This window comes from Microtus pennsylvanicus, chromosome 14, assembly GCF_037038515.1.
Source record: "Microtus pennsylvanicus isolate mMicPen1 chromosome 14, mMicPen1.hap1, whole genome shotgun sequence".
In the NCBI taxonomy this organism is placed as follows: Eukaryota; Metazoa; Chordata; class Mammalia; order Rodentia; family Cricetidae; genus Microtus; species Microtus pennsylvanicus.
Window position 1 is genome coordinate 32,144,918 of NC_134592.1, and position 21,868 is coordinate 32,166,785.

Sequence of the window (21,868 nt, forward strand, 5' to 3'; positions counted from 1 at the left end):
TTATCAGTGTAAATACAACAAAACTAAATTTATGACCATATAAAGAGACTATCGAAGCAAGAAAACTACTTGATAAATGCTTAAAAGAGTGCCAAGAGGAACTACAGAGCTGGCTTATCACTGAAGAGCACCCACATGGTAGCTCACATTTTCAGTTCTAGGAGGATATGATACCCTCAGAATACATACATGCAGAAAAAACACCAGTGAAATAATAAATAAAAAAAAAACAATATAAACCTGTTCCCTCCAAACAAACCAGACATCTACACTAACTAATTCAACAATTTTGCAGAACTGTTTAAAAGAAAAAATTTATGGCACTAAGCTTTTGTGTATTTGCCTGTGGATGCCACAACACAGATACGGATGTCAAGCTACAAATTGTGGGTGACAGTTTTCTCTCAACCAAGAGGTTTTTGCAGTCTAAACTTTAGGGTGGTAGTTGGAACTAATTCTCCAAGATGAGGCATCTTGTCATCAAAGTTTTTAAAATCTTAACCAAACGACATCAAATTAATTCTAAGTTTCTATAACCCACTATAGCAGATTGATATTATACTACATATCATTAATGGGCAGCAAAATTTTTGAAAAGTAGAAGGAGATGTGTACTGAGTCTATCTCAAAGCTATCTGAAATGAGAAATCCAGGTATCTGTATGAGTTGAGTCAAGGCCAACCTGATCTACATCATTAATTCCAGGGCATCCAAAGCTACAGTGATACCATACTAAAAAGCCGAAACAAAAAATTATTAACTGAGAAGCTGTCATATATATATATAACATTTTCTGTGTTAAATTCGAATATTTTTAACTTGACAAAACACCTTTTTACACCTAAAACCTCACCATTTCTCTTCTTCTTTCTTCTTCTCTTTCCGCCTCTTTTTCATATTCTCTGGTTTTCTTTCGTTCTCTGATTTCCCAATTCTTAAGGCGCTAATAGAAAAAAAAGTTTCAAAACTTTAAAATTTCACACAGGACTCTATAAAACATGGCCACCAGCCTATGTGAGTGTAACACACTTCACAAGGAAAGGCATTTCCTCAGGTTACCTCTTGATAAGCAGCCTCTTTCTCTCGCAATTTGCGTTCAAGTTTTCTTCGTTCATATGCGTCTTCTTCATCCTCTTCCCTGTCTCTCTTCTTGTCTTTCTCTCTTTCACGTTCCCGTTCTCTTTCTCTTTCTCTCTCTCGCTCTCGTTCTCTTTCTCGTTCCCGTTCTCGCTCTCTCTCTCGTTCCCTCTCCCGTTCCCTTTCACGATCTCTGCTTTTTTCTCTTTGGAAATAAAACATTAAATATTTTTTTATTGCTCTATTCTCTTTCTTTAGGAACCAAGGGAAGCTGTAATATACATTACAAATCAATATATATAATCAAGTCAGACTTTAAAATTAATTTTAGGCCGGGCGGTGGTGGCGCACGCCTTTAATCCCAGCACTTGGGAGGCAGAGGCAGGAGGATCTCTGTGAGTTCGAGGCCAGCCTGGTCTACAAAGGGAGTTCCAGGACAGGCTCCAAAGCTACAGAGAAACCCTGTCTCGAAAAACCAAAAAAAAAAAACAAAAAACAAATAAAATTAATTTTAGAGAACTGTAAATGTCTCTATACTGAAAGGTACAAATTCAGGTGAAGTAACTGTCTAAAATGAACAAGGTCCAGCATTTTAATCCAAATGTTGGAATTAAACAAAAACACAGATTCTAGTTCTAACTACTAATTCTAAATTGCATTCAAATCAGTCCTAGTAATTTACTCACATGTCAGAAAATAAACTTAAGCTTACATAAAATAAACATAAGATTACATGAAAAATTGAAAAGTTATTAATTCTGGCTAATTATATGCTGGAATACATAATTATGTATAAAAAAATAGAGCACTGTCACGCATGGTGGTAAACACTATTAAACCTAATGTCTGGGAGGAAGAGGCCAGCTGACCTCTTTTAGCTTAAAGACATCTCAGTTGTCTACACTGAGTTACAGGACGGGCAGAGCTACATAATAGGTATCAGCCTTTAAAATTAAAAAAGGGATGTCCAATTGGTGGCGTACACCTTTAATGCCATCATTTGGGAGACAGAGGCTGGGTGGGAGATGAGGGGATCTCTGTGAGTTAGAGGCCAGGTAGGTCTAGAAAGTGAGTTCCAGGACAGCCAGAGCACAGAGAAATGTTGTCGTAGTCACCCCCCGCCCCACAATAAGGGGATGAAAACATGCAGAAGAAGAAAAAACGAAGTATGAAAAACTAGTGAACGTATTAAAAAGCCAATCTAGAGTCAGGCAAAGTATGCCTGTTATTACAGTATTTGGGAGGGAATATGGAAAAAGTTTAAGGCTATCTTTACCTACATAGAAAGAGACCACCCTGAGAAACGTGAGACTGTCAGGAATTTTTGTTGTTAATACTACATTACTAGCAATCAAGGAATATGATGCTGGCAAACACATAGAAAGAAAATTTTGGCATGCTGTATGTATCAAGTGCCTATAATTTCAGCTCCAGGGATTCACCTCTCTAATTGTAGTATACCACATTTGCATGCATACTGATAAACACACATACACAACTAAAACTAAACCTTAAAATAAGTTACACTGCAAAATACATCACAATACCCAGAGATAAATAAATACACGTGTGTGTATTTGAGACAATTATGTTACTAACAGACATTGTTATTTGTGCATGTCTTTTTAAAGATGTATTTATTATGTATAGTGTTCTGCCTGCATGTATGCCTGCAAGCCAGAAGCTGGCACTAGATTTCAGGATTGCTGGATGACAAGATAGTGCTGTTAACTGTTAACCCCTGAGCCATCGCAGCAGCCCGTGTGTGTGTGTGTGTGTGTGTGTGTGTGTGTGTGTGTGTGTGTGTGTGTGTGTATTTTTTTGACTATAGTCTTAACTGTCTAGAACTTGCTACCAGGCTGGCCTCCAAAAGTGCTGGAATGAAAGATGTGCACCACCAGGTATGATTTTGAAAAATAATTTTTAAAAAGAAATTGTGTAATTTCAGAGAATGCCAAATTCTCATTAAGGGAGGGCTATAACGACAAGAAAGAAAGAGAAAATATAAAATATACTATGCATCTAGACAGTGGCATTATTAGGAGGTGTGACCTTGTTAGAGAAAGTGTCACTGTAGGGGTGGGCTTTTCTATGTTCAAACTACAACCCCCAACCACCTACAATTCACTTCCTTTTGCCTGGGGACCAGAGATAGAAATCTCAGCTCCTTCTCCATCACTTCGCCTGCCTGCACACCACTATATCCCACCATAATGATAATGGACTAAATCTCTTAAACAGTAAGCCAGCCCCAATGAAATGTTCTACTTTATAAGAAATACTGTGGTTGTGGTGTCTCTTCATAGCAATAGAAATCCTAAATAAACACTTTGAAAATTTACTTTTGGTCATGGTATCTAAGTAGGCTTTAAGCTACATTGCAACAAGTAACATGTATTTGGAAAATGATTGAAAAACCTGAGTTTTCCTAATCTTCTCAATCACTGTTCTTTTTTTTATCTTGCTCTAAAAATTATAAATTACCAAAAGTTTTAAAAGACCACCTTAAAGGGTGAAATTACTAAATCAGATGGATAAATGGACATAGGGACAAAGAAACACACACCTGCTTCTAAAAACAATACTAGTAGAATTGACTTCTGAATGTTAATAGAAAAAACAGTCTACCAACTCAAAGATATAATGGAACTATGTCTTTCTTAATACTTAGGTAACAATCAGTAACAGGTTTTTAAAAACTGGCCCGAGAGAAAGACTAACTACAGAGAAGAAAACTGTTGCTGTTGCTGGGAATGTAGCCCAGCAGTAGAGTGCTTGCCCTGTGCCCAAATATCCTATCTCGCATGATGGGACAAGCCCATAAGGCCTCCAGCACATACAAAGCTTAGCAAAGGATGAATTCACAATCACCCTAGGTTACATAGGAAATTCCAGGCTACCTGATGCACAAAGAGCTCACCTCAAAAACAAAATATAGGATTGGCGAAGTATCTTAACAGCTAAGAGCACTTGTTGCACGTCCTTAAGAGCCAGGACCAAGCCGCGTGGTGGTGGTGCATGCCTTTAATCCCAGCACTCGGGAGGCAGAGGCAGGCGGATCTCTGTGGGTCTGTGGGTTCGAGGCCAGCCTGGTCTACAGAGTGAGTGCCAGGACAGGCTCCAAAGCTACAAAGAAATCCTGGCTCGAAAAAAAAAAAAAAAAAAAAAAAGCCAGGACCAACCAATATGGTGGCTCACAACTATAGTTTCAGGTGATCTAACAACCTCTTCGTGCACATGCATGATACATGTATATACATGCAGACAAAACACACAAAAAATGTACGACTATATGATGGTGCACACCATTAATCCCTGCACTCAGGAGGCAGAAACAGGAGAAGCTCTTTTGTGTTCCACGTTAAATTCCACAACAACCAGAGCTACACCGAGAAAACTTTCTCCCACCCATCCAAAAAACAGAAAAAATACTGTTACTTTCACCTGTCAATGATATTATTTTGTATACAAATAGGCAGGCTATGAAAAAATTAAATGAAAATGGTATCAATGGCAATCTTGTAATTCATTTACATTATCAAAAACAACCAATTATATATATAGTCTTCCTACCTTGATCGGCTCCGATCCTTATTTCGATCTGAGCTCCTTTCTCGATCCCGGTCCCGATCTCTCTCTCGATCTCGGTCTCTCTCTTTTGTGCGGTCACGGTCCCTATCCCGTTCTCGTTCCCGCTCCCGTTCTTTTTCCTTTTCTCGTTCACGTTCTCTTTCCCTTTCTCGTTCCCGTTCTCGCCTTTCTCGTTCCCTTTCACGTTCCCTCTCTCTTTCTCTCCGTTCTTTCTCAATTTCCTGTCTTTCTTTTTCTTTTTTGCCTTTCTCTTCTTCCAGTTTCTAGAAACCAATAAAAGTACTTTTAGAGTTAGTTTTGTGGCTCCAGTATTTATAATTTCCCCGGCGCAATGCCCAATACTGGTAAGAAAAGCATCAAACCACCAAGGCTTTAAATACTTGTGGCTTTATTTGACAAATTAAAACAATCAGAATGCCAGATTTTGTGCAAAATCATATACTCTACACAAACCAAAAATCTCCAATCTTGGGTTGGGGAAACTTGAGTGGCTGATCACTAACTACACAATTTCTAAAATAACCATGAAGAATGTGGTTTCTAGTAATTCCTAAAAAGACAATTGGCTAAAGTTTAATTCTGCTTATTATGAATATCTCTAAGTCAGTGGAACAGTGATAGTATTTAGAACCCTAGATGGCTCACTACTTGAAGATTACTTGATGAAGGTTTTTAAGTAGAGGTGGAAAACATTCAACTCACTATACAGCAATCTTCTGCACTCTAGGCTTCCCACCCTCCACAAGAAGCAGAAGCTGAATTCAGTCAGAAATTTTTTCTTTACCATGGAAATATGTATTCCCACCATTACAAAAAGGATGGTCCACCAAATACAGAAACTTTGAAAACCACTCACTTCAAGCAATGTGTACATAATTGCAACATTTTAATTTAAAAGTTAAAAGCAGTACAGTTATGCCCACCATTATTCCTATAAGACAATAAAAAATATATTTACAATGATAAATCCACCCTTGCAAGGATCTTATGTTAACTTACAGATGTTGTGCTAGGACATGGACCGCCAACACTGGATTAACCTTGCCTACAAGCTATGTTTCTGGGAGGAAGAGCAAGTACATGGTTCACAAATAAACCAAATAACAGTCAGACCAAGTGTGTATCCCTGAAAGATTACCAGTGTACCACAAGATTTCTATACAAAATAAGGGGAAAAAAGAAAACACAACAAAAACCCCAATCAAGTAAAACAAACCGAAAACAAAACATATTTATTCCTGAATTCTACGTTTAATTTCACAGAAATGAAATTTAAACTGCAACAATAAAATCTGCATTTTTCTTTTGCTCAGTCATGTAAAGCATTTAAAACTTTAAAAAGCAGTCTTACCTGTCAGGTACTTTTTGTCTTGCTCACGGACAAAAGAACTGATAGAGGATTATGAGAGAAAAGCTAGTGTATGAGGTATCAATATATTCAGCTGCTGAACTAAGTTAGCGTACAGGCAGAGCCAATACTGAATACATTGAAATTAGAAAGGGAAGATAGGAGACATGGAGAGAGAGAGGTGAGAAACTGAAAAGTACTAGAGGGGTAATTTCTAATTTCTGAACATTCCTAATGGAATTCAAAATTTATATTTTAAAATGAATCTAGACTACATAATACATAAGACTTACCTCAGTATCATACATTTAAGAAACTTATTTCGGAGATAATATATACTTACAAATTTTTAATTTCTTTTGTAAAAGTCCTCAATTTTTTTACTCCTGTTTTTTACTATGCTACCTTATCTCTGATGCAAAAAAAAAATCTTTCACAACTCATTTTAAAGTTCTAATTGCTCTATGTAAGCAAAAGTGAGAAAATCAAGTCCATAACAAATGCATTCTAAAGTTATTTATATATTCAATATGTGTATGCACACAAGCAGATTTATAGCATATATGCATGTATGTTAAGAAATATTCAAGAAAGAAATGAAATGATTCCTTAAAAATTAAGTAATGAAGAGAAAAGGAAAGAGGTTAAAAAAGAAAAAAAAAATCAAAAATCTTACCTTATTCTCTCTTCAGACTCATCCGTGCTGTAAATGGACGCCCCCTGCCACGCTGATACCCTGACAGTCTGTGGTTATTTAATAAACTCATACCAAAACATGCAAAGGTTCACTGAGCTCATTTTTTACTAAGAATTCAAATATCCCCTTAACCACACCACCCAAAGAAAAGCAGTTTGATTTTTTCTCTTTTGATCTTTAGGAACATTCCCCTCAGTAAAATAGTATTAAGGCAGTGAAATGCCTGACAGACCCTTAAAATGCTGAAGTAATATCTTCTCAATTAAAAACTTTTACAAAGTTGATTTCCTCATAATTTAACAATAACATGAGAAGGTTTAAAATAAATAAATAAAAATAGAAGGGGTAAACCACACACACAACTGTATACCATTTTTAAGCTTACTCGGCCTTGAATTGGAATACTGAACATATATAGAAGTATTCTACAATGACAATGCACAAACCACCATTGTAACTCTCAAGTTGTGGGAGTTACAGTTGTGCTTTTAGACACATTTACTTCCAGAAAAAGCACCGTTGTGAGCTATGGTTGGGCAACTGGACATTAAGTGTTCAGCAGCACTTAATCATTAGCATTAATTATCAACTTGGGATTCTGAAACCAGTAAGACTCAATATAGAGAAAATGAACACTTAACACCACAGAGTTGTTATGTATCTCTCAATCTAGTCAGAACCAGTAAGATCTCATTACTTCAATCAAAATACACCTCATGCATTTTGCATTTCACCATCAAAAAGCACCACCTTCAATACCAGCCAACATTCACAGAGGTACTGTCATTGAGAGAAGCTTTAAATAGGCAAAACTCGTGAGTGGGATTTACTGTACACAAATACCAATTTCCAAGCCAGTTACCCCTTTGCATATTTTTCTGAGGGGGCATCCATAAATATAATAAAAACAGAAGCTCATACTTACATCCTATTCCTTGTTACTTTCCAAGCTGAGAGTTTCATCTTGCATTAGTCACCATATGATCTCTATCATAATGGTGGGGGGTCAATGAATAGATTAGCTTTATGGGAATTTACAGTTCTTCCATGCATCTATAATTTGGTAAGTCTGGTAATCACTGACCTACTTTTTAAAATCTCCCCCACTCAAACTTAAATCTACACAAATATAAACCTTAAATTTTAATCTCAGCTCTTTAAAAAGAAGTTTTCCTAAGATTAAAGAACTGCCCACAAAAAACTAAATTGTATGTATGGTATCCTGCTGCCCCCTAAATATAGTTAAATCCGACCTTGACGTCTATGTTGAAATCTATGAATTAACTTGTTCTTTTAAAGTGAGATGACTGTTGAGTAGTCAGTGACTGGAAAAAATTAAGTAATGACCACTTTTCAATGTGGTGCTTGTCTTCTTTTGTTTCTACCTCAGTAATAACTAAGCCTTACAAGGCAATAAATTATACTCTAATAATGTAAAGTTGATTTTCTTGTCTGTTTGCTTTGGATTCTGTAAAAAGTCTAGATTGGTATTAAGTGAAAATATAAGAATACTACCTTATGTGTGTCTCTGAATTTGCTGATCTCTCGGGATATCAAGTCTCTTTTGTCTTCTTCCATTTCTATAGCATTTATATCCTCCTAAAAATAAGGAAACAGAAAGGAATGAATATTTATACATTAATATAAAATGATTCAGTATTTTGTACAAGTATTACAAAATCGACTAAAAAAAACACCAACTTGACAGTAAAATTTAATGTAATACGATAAAAAAATAGTAAAAAGCACAAATCTGGCAATTAGTAGCACACACATAAAATCAAAATGTACGTTTTAAACGAACCTTGGTGATGAGTGGGTAAGGGATCAATGGGGCCACTGGAAATCTACGGAAAATCTGCAGAGAAACCCACAAAGATTTTTTTAAAAACATTATGTTGTTTTTATTATTAAAATATTTTTATTTATTTATGTTTATAATTTTTTATTTATTAAAAACATCATGCTGTAATTCAACTTACTACATATTTACACTGGAACCATTACTTGTGATATTTTGATTTCAAATTATAGTAAAAATTATTTCCTTATCTTTAAAACCTCCTCTGAGGTTGGGCAGCGGTGGCGCACGCCTTTAATCCCAGCACTCGGGGGGCAAAGGCAGGCGGATCTCTATGAGTTCGAGACCAGCCTGGTCTACAAGAGCTAGTTCTGGGACAGGCACCAAAGCTACAGAGAAACCCTGTCTCGAGAAAAAAAATAAAATAAAATAAAATAAAACCTCCTCTGACGAGGACAGGGAGAAAATGTCTTAAGAAGAGCAGGACTGGCCAAGTGGTGGTAGTATACGCCTGTAATCCCAGAGCTCAGAAGGCAGAAGCAGGCTGCCTGATCTTTGTGAGTTCGAAAGCCAGCAAGGAGAGAGGACTCTGAGGTTAAGAGCACTGACTGCTCTTCCAGAGGTCCTGAGTTCAATTCCCAGCAACCACATGATGGCTCACAAGCAACTGTAATGAGATCTGGTGCCCTTTCCTGGCATGTAGGCACATAATAGGAAGAAGATTGCACATGTAATAAATAAATTTTAAGAAATAATAATTTTAAAAAATGAGTTCCAAGACAGCCAGAGTCCCTGATGTCTAGTGGTAAAAAAAAAAAAAAAAAAAAAAAAAAAAAAGACAGCCAGAGATCTAACACCTTATCTCACAATACTGGGAAAGAAAAAAAAAGGTGGGGGGGGGGGGGGTAGCAAGACTGTTTCCATATCTCTAAGCTGTAGAAAACAACCATACTTAATATTTGCCACTTGATATGTATTTGAATGCACAAAAGAAAATTTGTCTACCACATAAAAAGATCTGCCTATAATTCTTACCAAAGAACAGTATTTCTTTAACTTATTCTCACTTATCCATTGTTTTTCTCCTTCCACATCAATAGAGGAAGTTCTATTTTACCTAATACCTAACAAACTCTACAAACTATCTTTCCCAATAGACATACTAAGTAGACCCCCATTTATGATCAAATGAAATATTAAATACAAGTTTATCTAGCCAAAAATAAAACTTAAAAGTCCCCCCAAAAACTACTGAAACCCAAAACAGAACCTTTCCCTATCCCTAAATAATCAATATATACAGTTATAGCATTTTTCATGATACAAACAACCCCAGAGTTTCTGAAGAAACACCGTAATTTTTCAGAAAAATAAATATTAGAAATGACTGTGTTGTCAGAACACATACGTCCTCCTTCTTTTCCTTCTTCTTCTTCCTGGGGTGAGAGTCAGACTCCTGTGAGGGTGCATTTAGCTCACTGGAGTATTCACGTATTAAAACTTCAATTGCCCCTTTAATCATCTGGTCTCTTCTCTTTGTTTCTTCATCTAAGGCTTCTTCATCATCATTAGTAACAGTTTCTGGTCTTGCATTCTTAAAAAACCAAGACAAATTTGGGGAGAATGGAAAAAAAAATCATTGCAAAGAATATGAATAGGCTAAACAAAGAAAAATATTCAATAGCTATATCTACAAAATGTAAATACTAAAAAGGTTATATGCTGAAAATGATGGCTTCTTTCCCCACATATGCTTTTATATATTATTAAATCTTTTTGAAAAAATTCTATGTGTGTATATGTGTGTGTCCTATGGCATACATGTGGAAGTCAAGAGGATAACTTGAATGTTGGTTCAAGATCTCAGAAATCAAACTTGGATGGTCAAGTCTAGCAGTAAAGTCCCTTTACCTAATCAGCTACCTCAGCAGCCTGGATTCTACAGTTTAAATGGTGCAGTAAAAACATATACCTAGCTAGGAATCAAGGTTCACCCCTTTAATCACAGTACCCAGAATGAAGAGGCCAGTGATCTCTCTGAGTTCAAAGTCAGACTTATCTGTATACAGGTCCAGACCAACCAAAGCTACAGAGTGAAACCATGTCTCCACATGTTCTATACACCATATACACTTCTTTCTCCTAAGTCACACATGCAATATCATTAATAATGAGTCAAAACCTAGCCAGGAATGATGAAGTATGTCTTTAATTTCAGCACCCAGGAGGCAGAGGCAGGTGCATATCCAACTTCAAGAATCAAGTTCCAGGACAGCTAGGGCTATACAAAAAAAAAAAAGTCTCAAAAAAATATAAACGAAAAGAATCAATCAAGCCATACACAAACGAATTGTTCAATGTTTCTTTAAAAAAAATATTAGACTCTAATAGCGATCATTTAAGACTAAATATCTGATTGGCCATTGATGGCTGATGCCTGTATTCACAACAGTGGGGAGACAGACATAGGATGTCGAATTTGTGGGTAGTCGGGATTACACAAAACCTTATCTTCCCTTTCAACTGGACACAAAAGTCCCAAATAGTAAAAATGAATCTGCAAAGTCCACAAGTGAAAAGTGAAGAATTGAACCTTCACTCAAAGCTGGGAAGGTAACAAATAAACAGTCCTAAGGGAAGACGATAACTATCAGGGAAAGCTTCCCTTACACAACAGGACCCTATCTCAAAAAGAAAATCAGTCTAGCATGAAAAAAACAAAAACATGCTATTGTTGCTTCTAATCATGCCTTAAAGCAACCAGATATAAAGTTAATTTAAAACCATGCTTGTAGAGCCAGAAACACAGATCAGCCGTCCAGGACTTGTCTAACATGTGTCATCCTGGTTTCAACTGCCAAAACATCAAGAGAAAAAGGACTACAATCTTTCACATAAATGCCAGGATCTTGGTAACAATACATTCAACTCTACTGAAGCTGAACTTCATGCTCTGTGGTTACTTAAGTAATTATAACTTACCAGTTATTTCATAACAACTATTAAGATGTTTCTACCATTAGACATATTTATATACAGTTAATGAGCCTACTATTAATCAACATTTAATTTTAACAAATCCTTATTCTGAACACATTGTTTTACATTGTTAGAAAGTAAAAATCACAAATGTTTAAAGAAGAATTTTGCCCACAAACATCATGAACATACACTAAGAAATAGAAGGGTATGACAGATAATATAAGACATTGTGTCAAGGATAAAACAACCCACTCTATTAAGTTTCTTACTTTCTCAAACCTGCCTCTTCATCCAGTCTTCTTGTAGCCAAATTTTCTACTTGGCATCTTAGATAAAGACAAGATGCTTTACACAAGACTGTAATTAAACTACTAAAATTATTTATCAACAATATGTAGTAAACTGTAATTATGGAGACTGTTTATTTTAAATTGGTGAAATAAGGACAATAAGGTCTTCAAATTTATACACCTGTCACTAAAATCTTTAATGATACACTATGCCTTTCTAAAAGAGAATGCTCCGGTAACATTTACATTTCCATTTAAATTCCAGGTTTGAAGTATGTTGTAAATTTTGTTTTTGCTCAAAGCTACCATATAACCCCAACAGGCCTGGAATTGTTATACTTTCTCAGACTCCTAAGTGCTGAGATTACAACTATGTGCCACCAAAACCAGTTCCCTGAAACTTGGCCTTTGAAAACTAACTCTACACTATCAAAACATTCTTTAAAGAGCATACTATTGTGCCATGTGTGGGGCTGAAGGCCTTTAATTCTAGCACTTGGGAGACAGAGGCAGGTGGGATTTCTATGAGTTTCAGACCAAACAGCGCTACACAGTGAAACACTCTAAAAAAGAAACCAGAAAAAAAAAATATACAATCTGTGTGACATTTCCTACACTTCTAATTTTTTTCCCCCGTCAAAAGACTCTCCGTGGGTTTCTGACCACAGGAATAAGAATGGAGTTGTAAATTCAAAAGCCTGATAATGTAAAAGAAACTCAAGACTCTAAATTACCATTCAAAAACACTAAAAATTTAAGGATCAACATAGCTATTTGCCAGAATTATGACCATATAGGGTTTATAACAAACCTTTCAAATGGCTGATTTCCTTACAATCTACATCTTTAGAAAGAAAAGCTAGGATAGGCTGTCTCTTAGCTCACTGCTAATTATCATTAAAACAAAAATGTGCCGAAATAACGTGTAAGGAGGAAAGTTAATTTGGGATAGAAAGGTCATTAGACAGGTTGCCAATTCTGATCTAAAGCTCTCACTGGCTTCACCAACAACTTTCCATTTCCCAATTTTAACTTCTACCTCCAAATCCAAAATGTATACTAAGTAATGCTAACAAACAAAGACTAACTTCTATAAAATGAAAGAAGCCATTCTGGGGGAACCTAAACAAACACACAGTTCCTTCAGTAAACATGAATTTGGAAGGGACTATGTGAAGATGTTCACTTGGAGCACCTTCATCTACCAGAATTTAATACACATGGCTATCCAGAGATTATCTGTACTCCAACACTCACCAGTTAATTCTCATCATTTTGTTTTGCTTTCTAAGATATATACAAGCACTGGCTGGCCTGACTTAATCGACCAGCCTCTCCCTACGAAATATTAACATTAGAGGAATTCACCTCACACACTAATTCATTCCTTTGTGTATCGGTGTTTTTCTTGCATATATGTGTACCTCTTGCATGCCTGATGCTGTAGAGGGGATGCCAGAAGCTGGTGTCAGATCCCCGGGAAACTAGAGTTACAGGCAGTTTGTAAGCTGCCATGTGTGTGCTGGGAATCAAACCTGGGTCCTCTGCAAAAGTTGCCAATGTTAGTTAGTAACCCTTGAGCCATCTCTACAGCCCACCAGTTTATTCCTGAACGCATGGTTAACAAAACACAGCTTGAAACAATCATGGAGGTTTATCTATATTTACAGACTTATTGCTGAGCAAATAGAAAGCAACAAGTAGGGCCAAGACTAGACAGATTAGATTGGTTAGCTGCAATGAAATACACTTGTACTAAACACCAGTTTTTTAACTATTTTTAATCAAGTTAGCTAACAAGGAAACTTTTCTTAAAATTCAAAATCATGAAAATTATTTCAATTTCTTTTATAAAATTTTATATTTTTCTGACTCATTAAAGCTATTTTTCGATCTTCCTTTTACCTCAAGTCAAGAGTTGATCACAAAGTTATTACTGACAGTCAATAAACGCTTATTATGTTATTAATTTAAAAGACATTTTGCTAAGTGATAGGGTGGGTACAAAAGAGAAGTTAGTGAAATTATTTTCACTTTTAGTGAAAACCAGGGATCTGGAAAGGGTACAGAATGTGACAGTCAGACAGGGAATGATAGGCTATGAGAAACGAGACAGTAAACAATAGAGGCCATGTGTGTGGAAGAGGGATGTGGGACAAAAGGATTTTAAGACAATAAAGAAATGACAGCAGTCATTGTGTAAACCTTATTTCCAAATTGAAATATTCCATCCTGCAGAGAGAGAAGACCTTGAGCAGGAAGGTTAACAACTGAAGATAGTTCAGGAAGTCCCTGAAACTCATCAGTTTTCCCTCACAGAAAAATAAACAATAAAAGCTGAGAGTCGGGCTGGAGAGATGGCTCAGCAGTTAAGAGCATTGCCTGCTCTTCCAAAGGTCCTGAGTTCAATTCCCAGCAACCATATGGTGGCTCACAACCATCTGTAATGAGGTCTGGTGCCCTCTTCTGGCCTGCAGACATACACACAGACAGAATATTGTATACATAATAAATAAATAAAAGCTGAGAGTCCCTCTCAGATAGAACAAATCTGAACTGAGCTGTAAGAAAGCTGCCCAAAATAAATAAATAAACAAGAAAAATTAGAAATTACAAAAGCCACCAAAGCCGGGCGGCGGTGGCGCACGCCTTTAATCCCAGCACTTGGGAGGCGGAGGCAGGCGGATCTCTGGGAGTTCAAGGCCAGCCTGGTCTACAAGAGCTAGTTCCGGGACAGGCATCAAATAGTTACAGAGAAACCCTGTCTCGAAAAACCCAAAATAAATAAGTAAATAAATAAATAAAAAAGCCACCAGACAGGCTGCCTGAATGAAGCAGAAAGCAGTACAGTTGTCAGAGTAACTCTGAAAGGACACGCTCTAACCTGCTGAGCTGCCTGCAGGCTGTGAAGTCTGCTTCAGGTTTTCCAGTATCTGTGAGCTGTCACTCATGTTGGAGTGGACCTTGGTGAGGTAGCAATCTTTGAGTCATTCCTGCTCCTGTAACCCCTCACCCATATTTCAGAAGAAACCCCAGTAAGATTCACTGGTTCAGCCAGGTGGTGGTGGTGTATGCCTTTAATCAGCATGCAAGAGGTGGATCTCTGTGAGTTGAGGCCAGCCTGGTTGGTTTACAAGACTGAGTTCCAGGACAGGTTCCAAAACTACAGAGAAACCCCATCTTGAAAAACCAGAATGATCATTGGTTCACCAAGTTGAACTTTGGTGGTATTTACCGTATTTTGGTCTGTCACTGGCTTCCTATATGGAGTGAGTAGACCTGTGTGTTGTCTCTCTCCAGGAAAAGTTTTAACACATTCATAGCTATATGAATCAAAGGGCATGTTAATTATAACTAGATGGACAAAATATTAATGGAGGAGTTGGATGGGCAATAAGTACCAAAAAAAAAAATCAAGTAATTAATAATAATATTAAGAAGTCTGTGGGCTGATGCCAGCGGATGGTTCAACATGTCAAGGGGCCTCAATTTGATCCCTGGAACCTACATAACAGAAGAGAACTTTTGTGAATTATCCTCTGACTTCCACACACACATTCGTACCTACACACATATCTATACACACAAATAACTATAATATAAGTGTTTTCAAAGACCCAATTAATAGCATATCTGATTGTAATCCCAGCACATTGGGGAAATAGAGCTCAAGGTCATACTACACAGGAAGAAAGAAAGAAGCCACTCTGCACTATAGAAGATCCTATCTTTAAAAAAAAGAAAAAAGAAAAGCCAAAACAGCAGCTGGAAAAAAACTCAGCAGTTAAAAGCACTCGCTGCTCTTGAAGACATCAGTTTCGTTCCCAACATTCACACAGTGGCTGGCAACTGCTTTTAACACTAGTTCTAGGAGACTAATAACCTTTTCTGGTTTCAATGGGAAATACATGGAAATGATGCACATAAACATACGTGCTCACTCAACAAACATAAAAATAAATTTTTAAAAACCAAACAAAATACAAGAGATACACAATACAATAAAACCCAAACACTACGCAAAACATAGACTTCACTCTGTAAAGAGCCAATTAATAGCATATTAATCCAAACCTGTAAAGAAATCCAAACCAGCTGGGCGGTGGTGGCGCACGCCTTTAATCCCAGCACTTGGGAGGCAGAGGCAGGCGGATCTCTGTGAGTTCGAGACCAGCCTGGTCTACAAGAGCTAGTTTCAGGACAGGCTCCAAAACCAGAGAAACCCTGTCTCAAAAAACAAAAACAAAAACCAAAAAAAAAAATAATTCCAAACCAAGATTGGGTCTGACAAATAAGCAACAATAGTTTACTATATAAAGATATGCAGAATATGTTGGTGAAATTATTTAAATACTACAAGTCCAAAGAAAACCAGAATTAAGCAGGGGGGAAAGATGTTCATAAAATAATCCTTTTTGATTTGATAGTCTAATGTTGCCCAGAATAGACTCAAATTCCTCGTATAACTGGTGAGCTTGAACTCCTAACCCACTGCCTTTACCTCCCAAGGGCTGGGATTGTACCATCACAGCTGGCTTTAATCCTGCTTTTATGAAATGAAACTATTCTAATTAACACTATACTCATGGGGTGGGGATATGGATCAGTGGCAGAGTTCTTGCCTGTCAAACAGTAGCTCTGGGTTCTACCCTCAGCACTGAAAGAAAAAACAAAGACAACAGAAAACTACATTCAGTCACACAGAAGAAAATGTCTTCAAGAACATGAGACCAAAATGTCTACAGTAAAGTACTTTGGGTATGGTAAAACTTGATTTCCTTTTATATTTTGCTTAAATTTGAGTTAAAAAATAATCTTTAAAGGAAGCTATATGAAAGTTTGATGAGAAGAAAGGTTATTTTGCTTTTTGATGGAAGTGGAAAGGCAGGCAAGAAAAAAATGGACGCAATATATACTCAGGTTTAAGATTTGTTTTGTTTTGTAAAGGAGACCATAGATACATTACCACACAAGACATAAAAAACTTTTTGTCCTCATTTAAAATAACAAAACTAAAATGAAAAATAAGAAAATGTCCTAAGTCACCCCAATACATTAAATAGTACAACTAATTTTCAGTCATTTTAGAATCCAATCTGTGTGCATCTAAAAGAGAGGGTACTAATAAACATTGTGTAGGTTGAAATATTTTATACTTACTTACAAAGCTGCCTTAATGAATTAGCTCTGATTGGAATAGTCTGTACAAGTGTTTTCTCTGGCAAGTTAACCTTGTCCAGCCTCCCTTACTACCTTCATCCCAACCTGGAACAAGCAAACCAACAGTCATCCACCCACTGTGGGTAGATAAAACACTTAACTACAAACTATGAAAATACACTCCTGCACAAGTCATAAGCACATATTACAATAATGATTTCTGAGTCCCAATTTTAGATTTATGACAATATAAAGGATTCACACTGAACTAGTAGTGCACCCAGATTAGAAAAGATATTGCATACCCCATTAGCTTTCTTCTTTGCTTTCCATTCATCCAACTGTGCCTTTGTTTTTGCATCAACTTTAACAAGTAGCTTCTTCTCTCCAATCTGAAGATCATGCAATAATCTGAGAGCACGGAGGGTAGATTCAGGCTCTTTATACTCACAAAATCCAAAAGCTAGAAATAAAAAATTGTGAATTTTAAGTTATAAAAAGTAAAAAAAAAAGCAAAGTAAAATGATTAAAGACATTACTTGAGGGTACTGAAGTCATCACTCCAATCCTGCTCTTTAACTCTCTAATAACCATTTCACTTTTAGCATGTGCAAACCAATGAGGTCTGTGTTTGTGTGTGTGAGAGAGATTATGTGTGTAGGTGTGTGTGTGTGTGTGTGTGTGAGAGAGAGAGAGGGGGGGGGGGGGAATGGAGGGAGAGAAAGAATATAGAGAATATAAAAGACCAGTGGAAAGGAAAAAATAATGAAATTAAAGAAAAAAACAACAGTCAAAAGACTGAGGATATAGTTTTAAGCATCCAGACTTTTGCTGGGTATGACAAGGCATAGGCAGAAGCAAAGGAGGACTGGAATAGCTATAACTATCAGAAGACTTAGAACAAATTCCCAATGACTTTCAATATAGAAAGCTCACATGTATCCTGAATGGCATAAATATTTAAAGTTTGACATAAGTGAAAAGTAAACAAAAAAAAAAATTAAAAAAAAAAAAAAGAAAAGTAAACAAGAGCCAGGCAGCATTGGCACACGCCTTTAATCCCAGTACTCAGGAAGATGATAGGTGTACCCCTAACAAGTTTGCGGCCAGCCTGGTCTACAGAGCGAGTTTCAGTACAAGCTCCAAAGCTACACAGGGAAACCCTGTGTCAAAAAAAACAAAAATAAGTAAGTCATGTGATTATCTTTCCTTTATTCCTGAGCTCTAATTGCTCAACCCAGACCAGACAGCCTTTCTTTTAGAGAAAATAACCTTAAACATGTAAGAAACTAGTGGTAGAGATGGAGAGATAGCACAGCAGTTAAGAACACATACTACAGGCCGGGAGGTGGTGGCGCACACCTTTAATCCCAGCACTTGGGAGGCAGAGGCAGGCGGGTCTCTGTGAGTTCGAGACCAGCCTGGTCTACAGAGCTAGTTCCAGGATAGGCTCCAAAGCGACAGAGAAACCCTGTCTTGAAAAACAAAAAAAAAAAAAACCAAAACAAAACAAAAAAAAGAACACATACTACAGAAGACAGATTCCTAGAACCCCTGTTAGGAAGCTGGAAACCAACTATAACTCCACCTCTAAGGGACACAATACTATCTTCCACTTTGATGGGCACTGAACTCACATGCAAAAACCCACACATAACTTACTGGCAATTAATAAAATCTTTTTAAAAAAAGAACCACTAGATTTAGTATATTAAAAAGGGGGAAGAGAAAACTATTTAGTAATTGTAACTTTTTCCTCTTCTACCTCCATTCTATTTCAACTTTTGGATCTTCTTTTTCTTCTTTAAAGATTTATTTATTTATTATGTGTACAGTATTCTCAGTATTCTGTCTACATGTATGCCTGCAGCCCAGAAGAGGTCATCAGATCTCATTACAGATGGCTGTGAGCCACCATATGATGGCTGGGAATCAAACTTAGGTCCTTAGGAAGAGCAGTCAGTGCTCTTAACCGCTGAGCCATCTCTCCAGTCCAACTTTTGAATCTTCTAATCTCAAATCTCAGCCAAAAACCTTCTCAATTGCCTTTTTATTGTTTCTCAAGACAGGGTTTCCCTGTTTAGCTTTGGTGCCTATTCTAGAACTAGCTCTTGTACACTAGGTTGGCAATGAACTCACAGAATCTGCCTGCCTCTGCCTCCTGCGTGCTGTGATTAAAGGTGTGCACTACCATCATACAGCTCAATTGTCTTTTAATACATCCTAATAGAAAATTAAAGTAAAGCTGCTAAGTGATTTATGCAAACAGATTACAATAAAGGAAACAAGTAAGAAAAATATGTATTACCTTGAAGTTTTCCTGAAGCACCTTGTACTCTCTTCCAGCTTAGCACCAAACCACATTTCTTAAAAAGAAATTAAAGAATTTACCACTTAACAAAATGAAACAGCTTCAAAACAAGTAAGATCACAATTAATGGTTACAGAGTATGATAGCTCACACCTGCAATCCAAGAGGCTCAGGTAGAAAAAGTTAGAAGGCAGCCTGGGTCCCCATTTGAGACCCAGTTTCAAAATAATGCCACCATCAATAGAGGGGGGAAAACAGAAAACAAACAAGATTATGCCAATGGGCTGGAGAGATGACTCTGCGGTTAAGAGTAAAAGTTGCTCTTCCAAAGGTCTTTGAGGTCATTTCCAGCAACCATCTGTAATGAGATCTGGTGTCTTCTGGCATGCAGCCATACATGCAGACAGAACACTGTATATATAATAAATAAATCTTTAAAAAAAGAAAGATCATGCCAGCAACTAATTTTGTTAAAAAAGATACTAAGTCTCTCAAAAACATGAGACATGTAACAAATTGCTTAAACAAGAACATAAAGCTTTAGACAGGCAGTGGTTTAGACATTGTAATTCTAGTACTCAAGAGATGAGACAAAAGAAAGCTGTAAGTTTGAGGACAGTCTGGTCCTCAGAATGAGTTCCAGGACAGCCAGGACTAGAGAGAGAAGGCATGTCTCCAAAAACCAAAACAGAAACAGACAAGCTTTAAAGGTAAGGAAGGAGAAAAAAAAGAAAAGAAAAAGAAAAAGGAGTCTTATTAACCGCTAGTAGAAAATAACAGGAGGGTGGTATTATCATTTATTCTATGGCTTATTTTATGTGCTGCAAGACTGTATATGGCTGATCACGGTCCTCCTGAACAATGCATTGATTGCTTTCCCTGTATTTAATCTCTGCCCCCCAGTCTTCAGTTAGAAATCTTATATCCGGCGACTGGAGAGATGGCTCAGAAGTTAAGAGCACTTTTTGCTCTTTCAGGGAACCTGAGTTTAATTCCCTGCACCCACATGGTGGTTCACAACCATCTGTAATGAGATCTGGTCTCCTCTTCTGGTGTGTGAATATACAATAAATAAATAAGTCTTTAAAAAAAAGAAAGAAAGAAAGAAAGAAAAATCTCATATCCTATCCTGAGTGCTCCCCAGAACCAAAAACAGAACTGTGACTTATAGGATGGGGTGGCACAAATCTTTAATTCCTGCACTACAGAGCCCGAGGTAGGCTAATCTCTGTGATTGAGACCAGACTGGCATGCACGCCAAAGTCTAAGACAGTCAGTGCTATAAAAACTACATCTCAAAAAGAAAAAATAAGTTGTTACTCGTCTCTAAGGGGAAAAAAGAAAGGTTGGAGCTTTGTTTTTTGTTCCTATTTTTCGACATAGGCTTTCTCTGCGTAGCCCTGGCTGACCTAAACTCGCTTTGTAGACAAAGATGGCCTCAAACTCACAGAAATCTGCCTGCCTGTTTCCCAAGTATTGGGATTAATGGCATGTGCCACCACTGCACCCAATAGTTTCCAATTTTAACATTTTATTTTACTGAAAGAAAGTATGAACCATAAAACATTAAAAATTAACAAAGCTGGATTTTGTGGATTCTGTTTTGTCATTTGATGCCAAGGACCACACAACCAACAAACTGGAAATAGCTACTGAATTACTTATTAAAAAAAGATTTTAAAAAAAATCAAATAAATGAGCTGGGTGGTGGTGGCGCACACCTCTAATCCCATACTTGAGAGGCAAAGGCAGGTGGATGGCTGTGAGTTCGAAGACAGCCTGGTCGAAAAGGGCGAGTTCCAAGACAGGCTCCATAGCTACAGAGAAACCCTGTCTCAAAAAAACAAAACAAAACAAAATAACAAAACAAAAAAAGAAAATGAATAGTAGTGATTAGTGACAGCATGAGAATAAGCACCATTATTTTTCATTACAAAGCCATCTAATACCATTCCATGTAACAGCCTGTATGTTTCTTTTTAAGTTATTGTTGTTATTTTGTTTCAATATAGGTTTTCTCTGTACAGTTCCAGATGTCCTGGAACTCACTATGTAGACCAGGATGTCTTCAAAGTCAGAAATCCTAAGTGCTGGGATTAAAGGCATGCACCAACACTTGACCACTTGAAAAAAATTCTCTACATTACATTATTATATTACATTATTGTGTGTTTGTGTATGTGCATCTGGGTGTGTGTATATGTATGTGTAAAATGCGTGCATGACTGAGGGCACATGTGGTATGTAGGTAGAAGTCAAGAAAAACTTTGCCAGTTCGCTCCTTCCACCTTTACATAGATTACAAAAATTTGGCTCAAGTTACCAGGTTTTCTATGTAGCTTTGGTGCCTGTGCTAGAACTAGCTTTTTAGATCAGGCTGGCCACAGAGATCTACCTACCTCTTCCTCCCAAGTGCTGGGATTAAAGGCGTTCACCGCCACTGCCCAGAGAGTACCAGGTTTTCAAAGGAAGCAGCAATACCCATGTACCAAAGATTTTTGTTTAAGGCTGGAGAGATAGTTCAGTGGTCAAGAGCAACTGTACTTTTTGAGAAACTTTAAGTTCCAGCACCCATATGGTGGTCGACAACCATCTGTAACCCCAGTTCCAA

At 37.1% G+C, this 21,868-nt stretch overlaps 1 protein-coding gene across 4 annotated transcripts in view; it reads right to left on the reverse strand.

Annotated features, from left to right (window-relative positions):
* The window catches only part of Rbm25 (RNA binding motif protein 25), a 51,443-nt gene that overhangs the window by 12,861 nt on the left and 16,714 nt on the right, over positions 1-21,868 (reverse strand). For all 4 annotated transcript variants that reach the window (XM_075948159.1, XM_075948158.1, XM_075948160.1 and 1 more), the window contains 8 exons: positions 19,255-19,312; positions 17,252-17,409; positions 9,923-10,108; positions 8,518-8,571; positions 8,229-8,312; positions 4,651-4,931; positions 1,060-1,282; positions 854-943 (listed from right to left, as the gene is read on the reverse strand). In XM_075948159.1, coding sequence (XP_075804274.1) covers positions 854-943; positions 1,060-1,282; positions 4,651-4,931; positions 8,229-8,312; positions 8,518-8,571; positions 9,923-10,108; positions 17,252-17,409; positions 19,255-19,312 — 1,134 coding nt within the window. The remainder of the gene's footprint in view (positions 1-853; positions 944-1,059; positions 1,283-4,650; positions 4,932-8,228; positions 8,313-8,517; positions 8,572-9,922; positions 10,109-17,251; positions 17,410-19,254; positions 19,313-21,868) is intronic.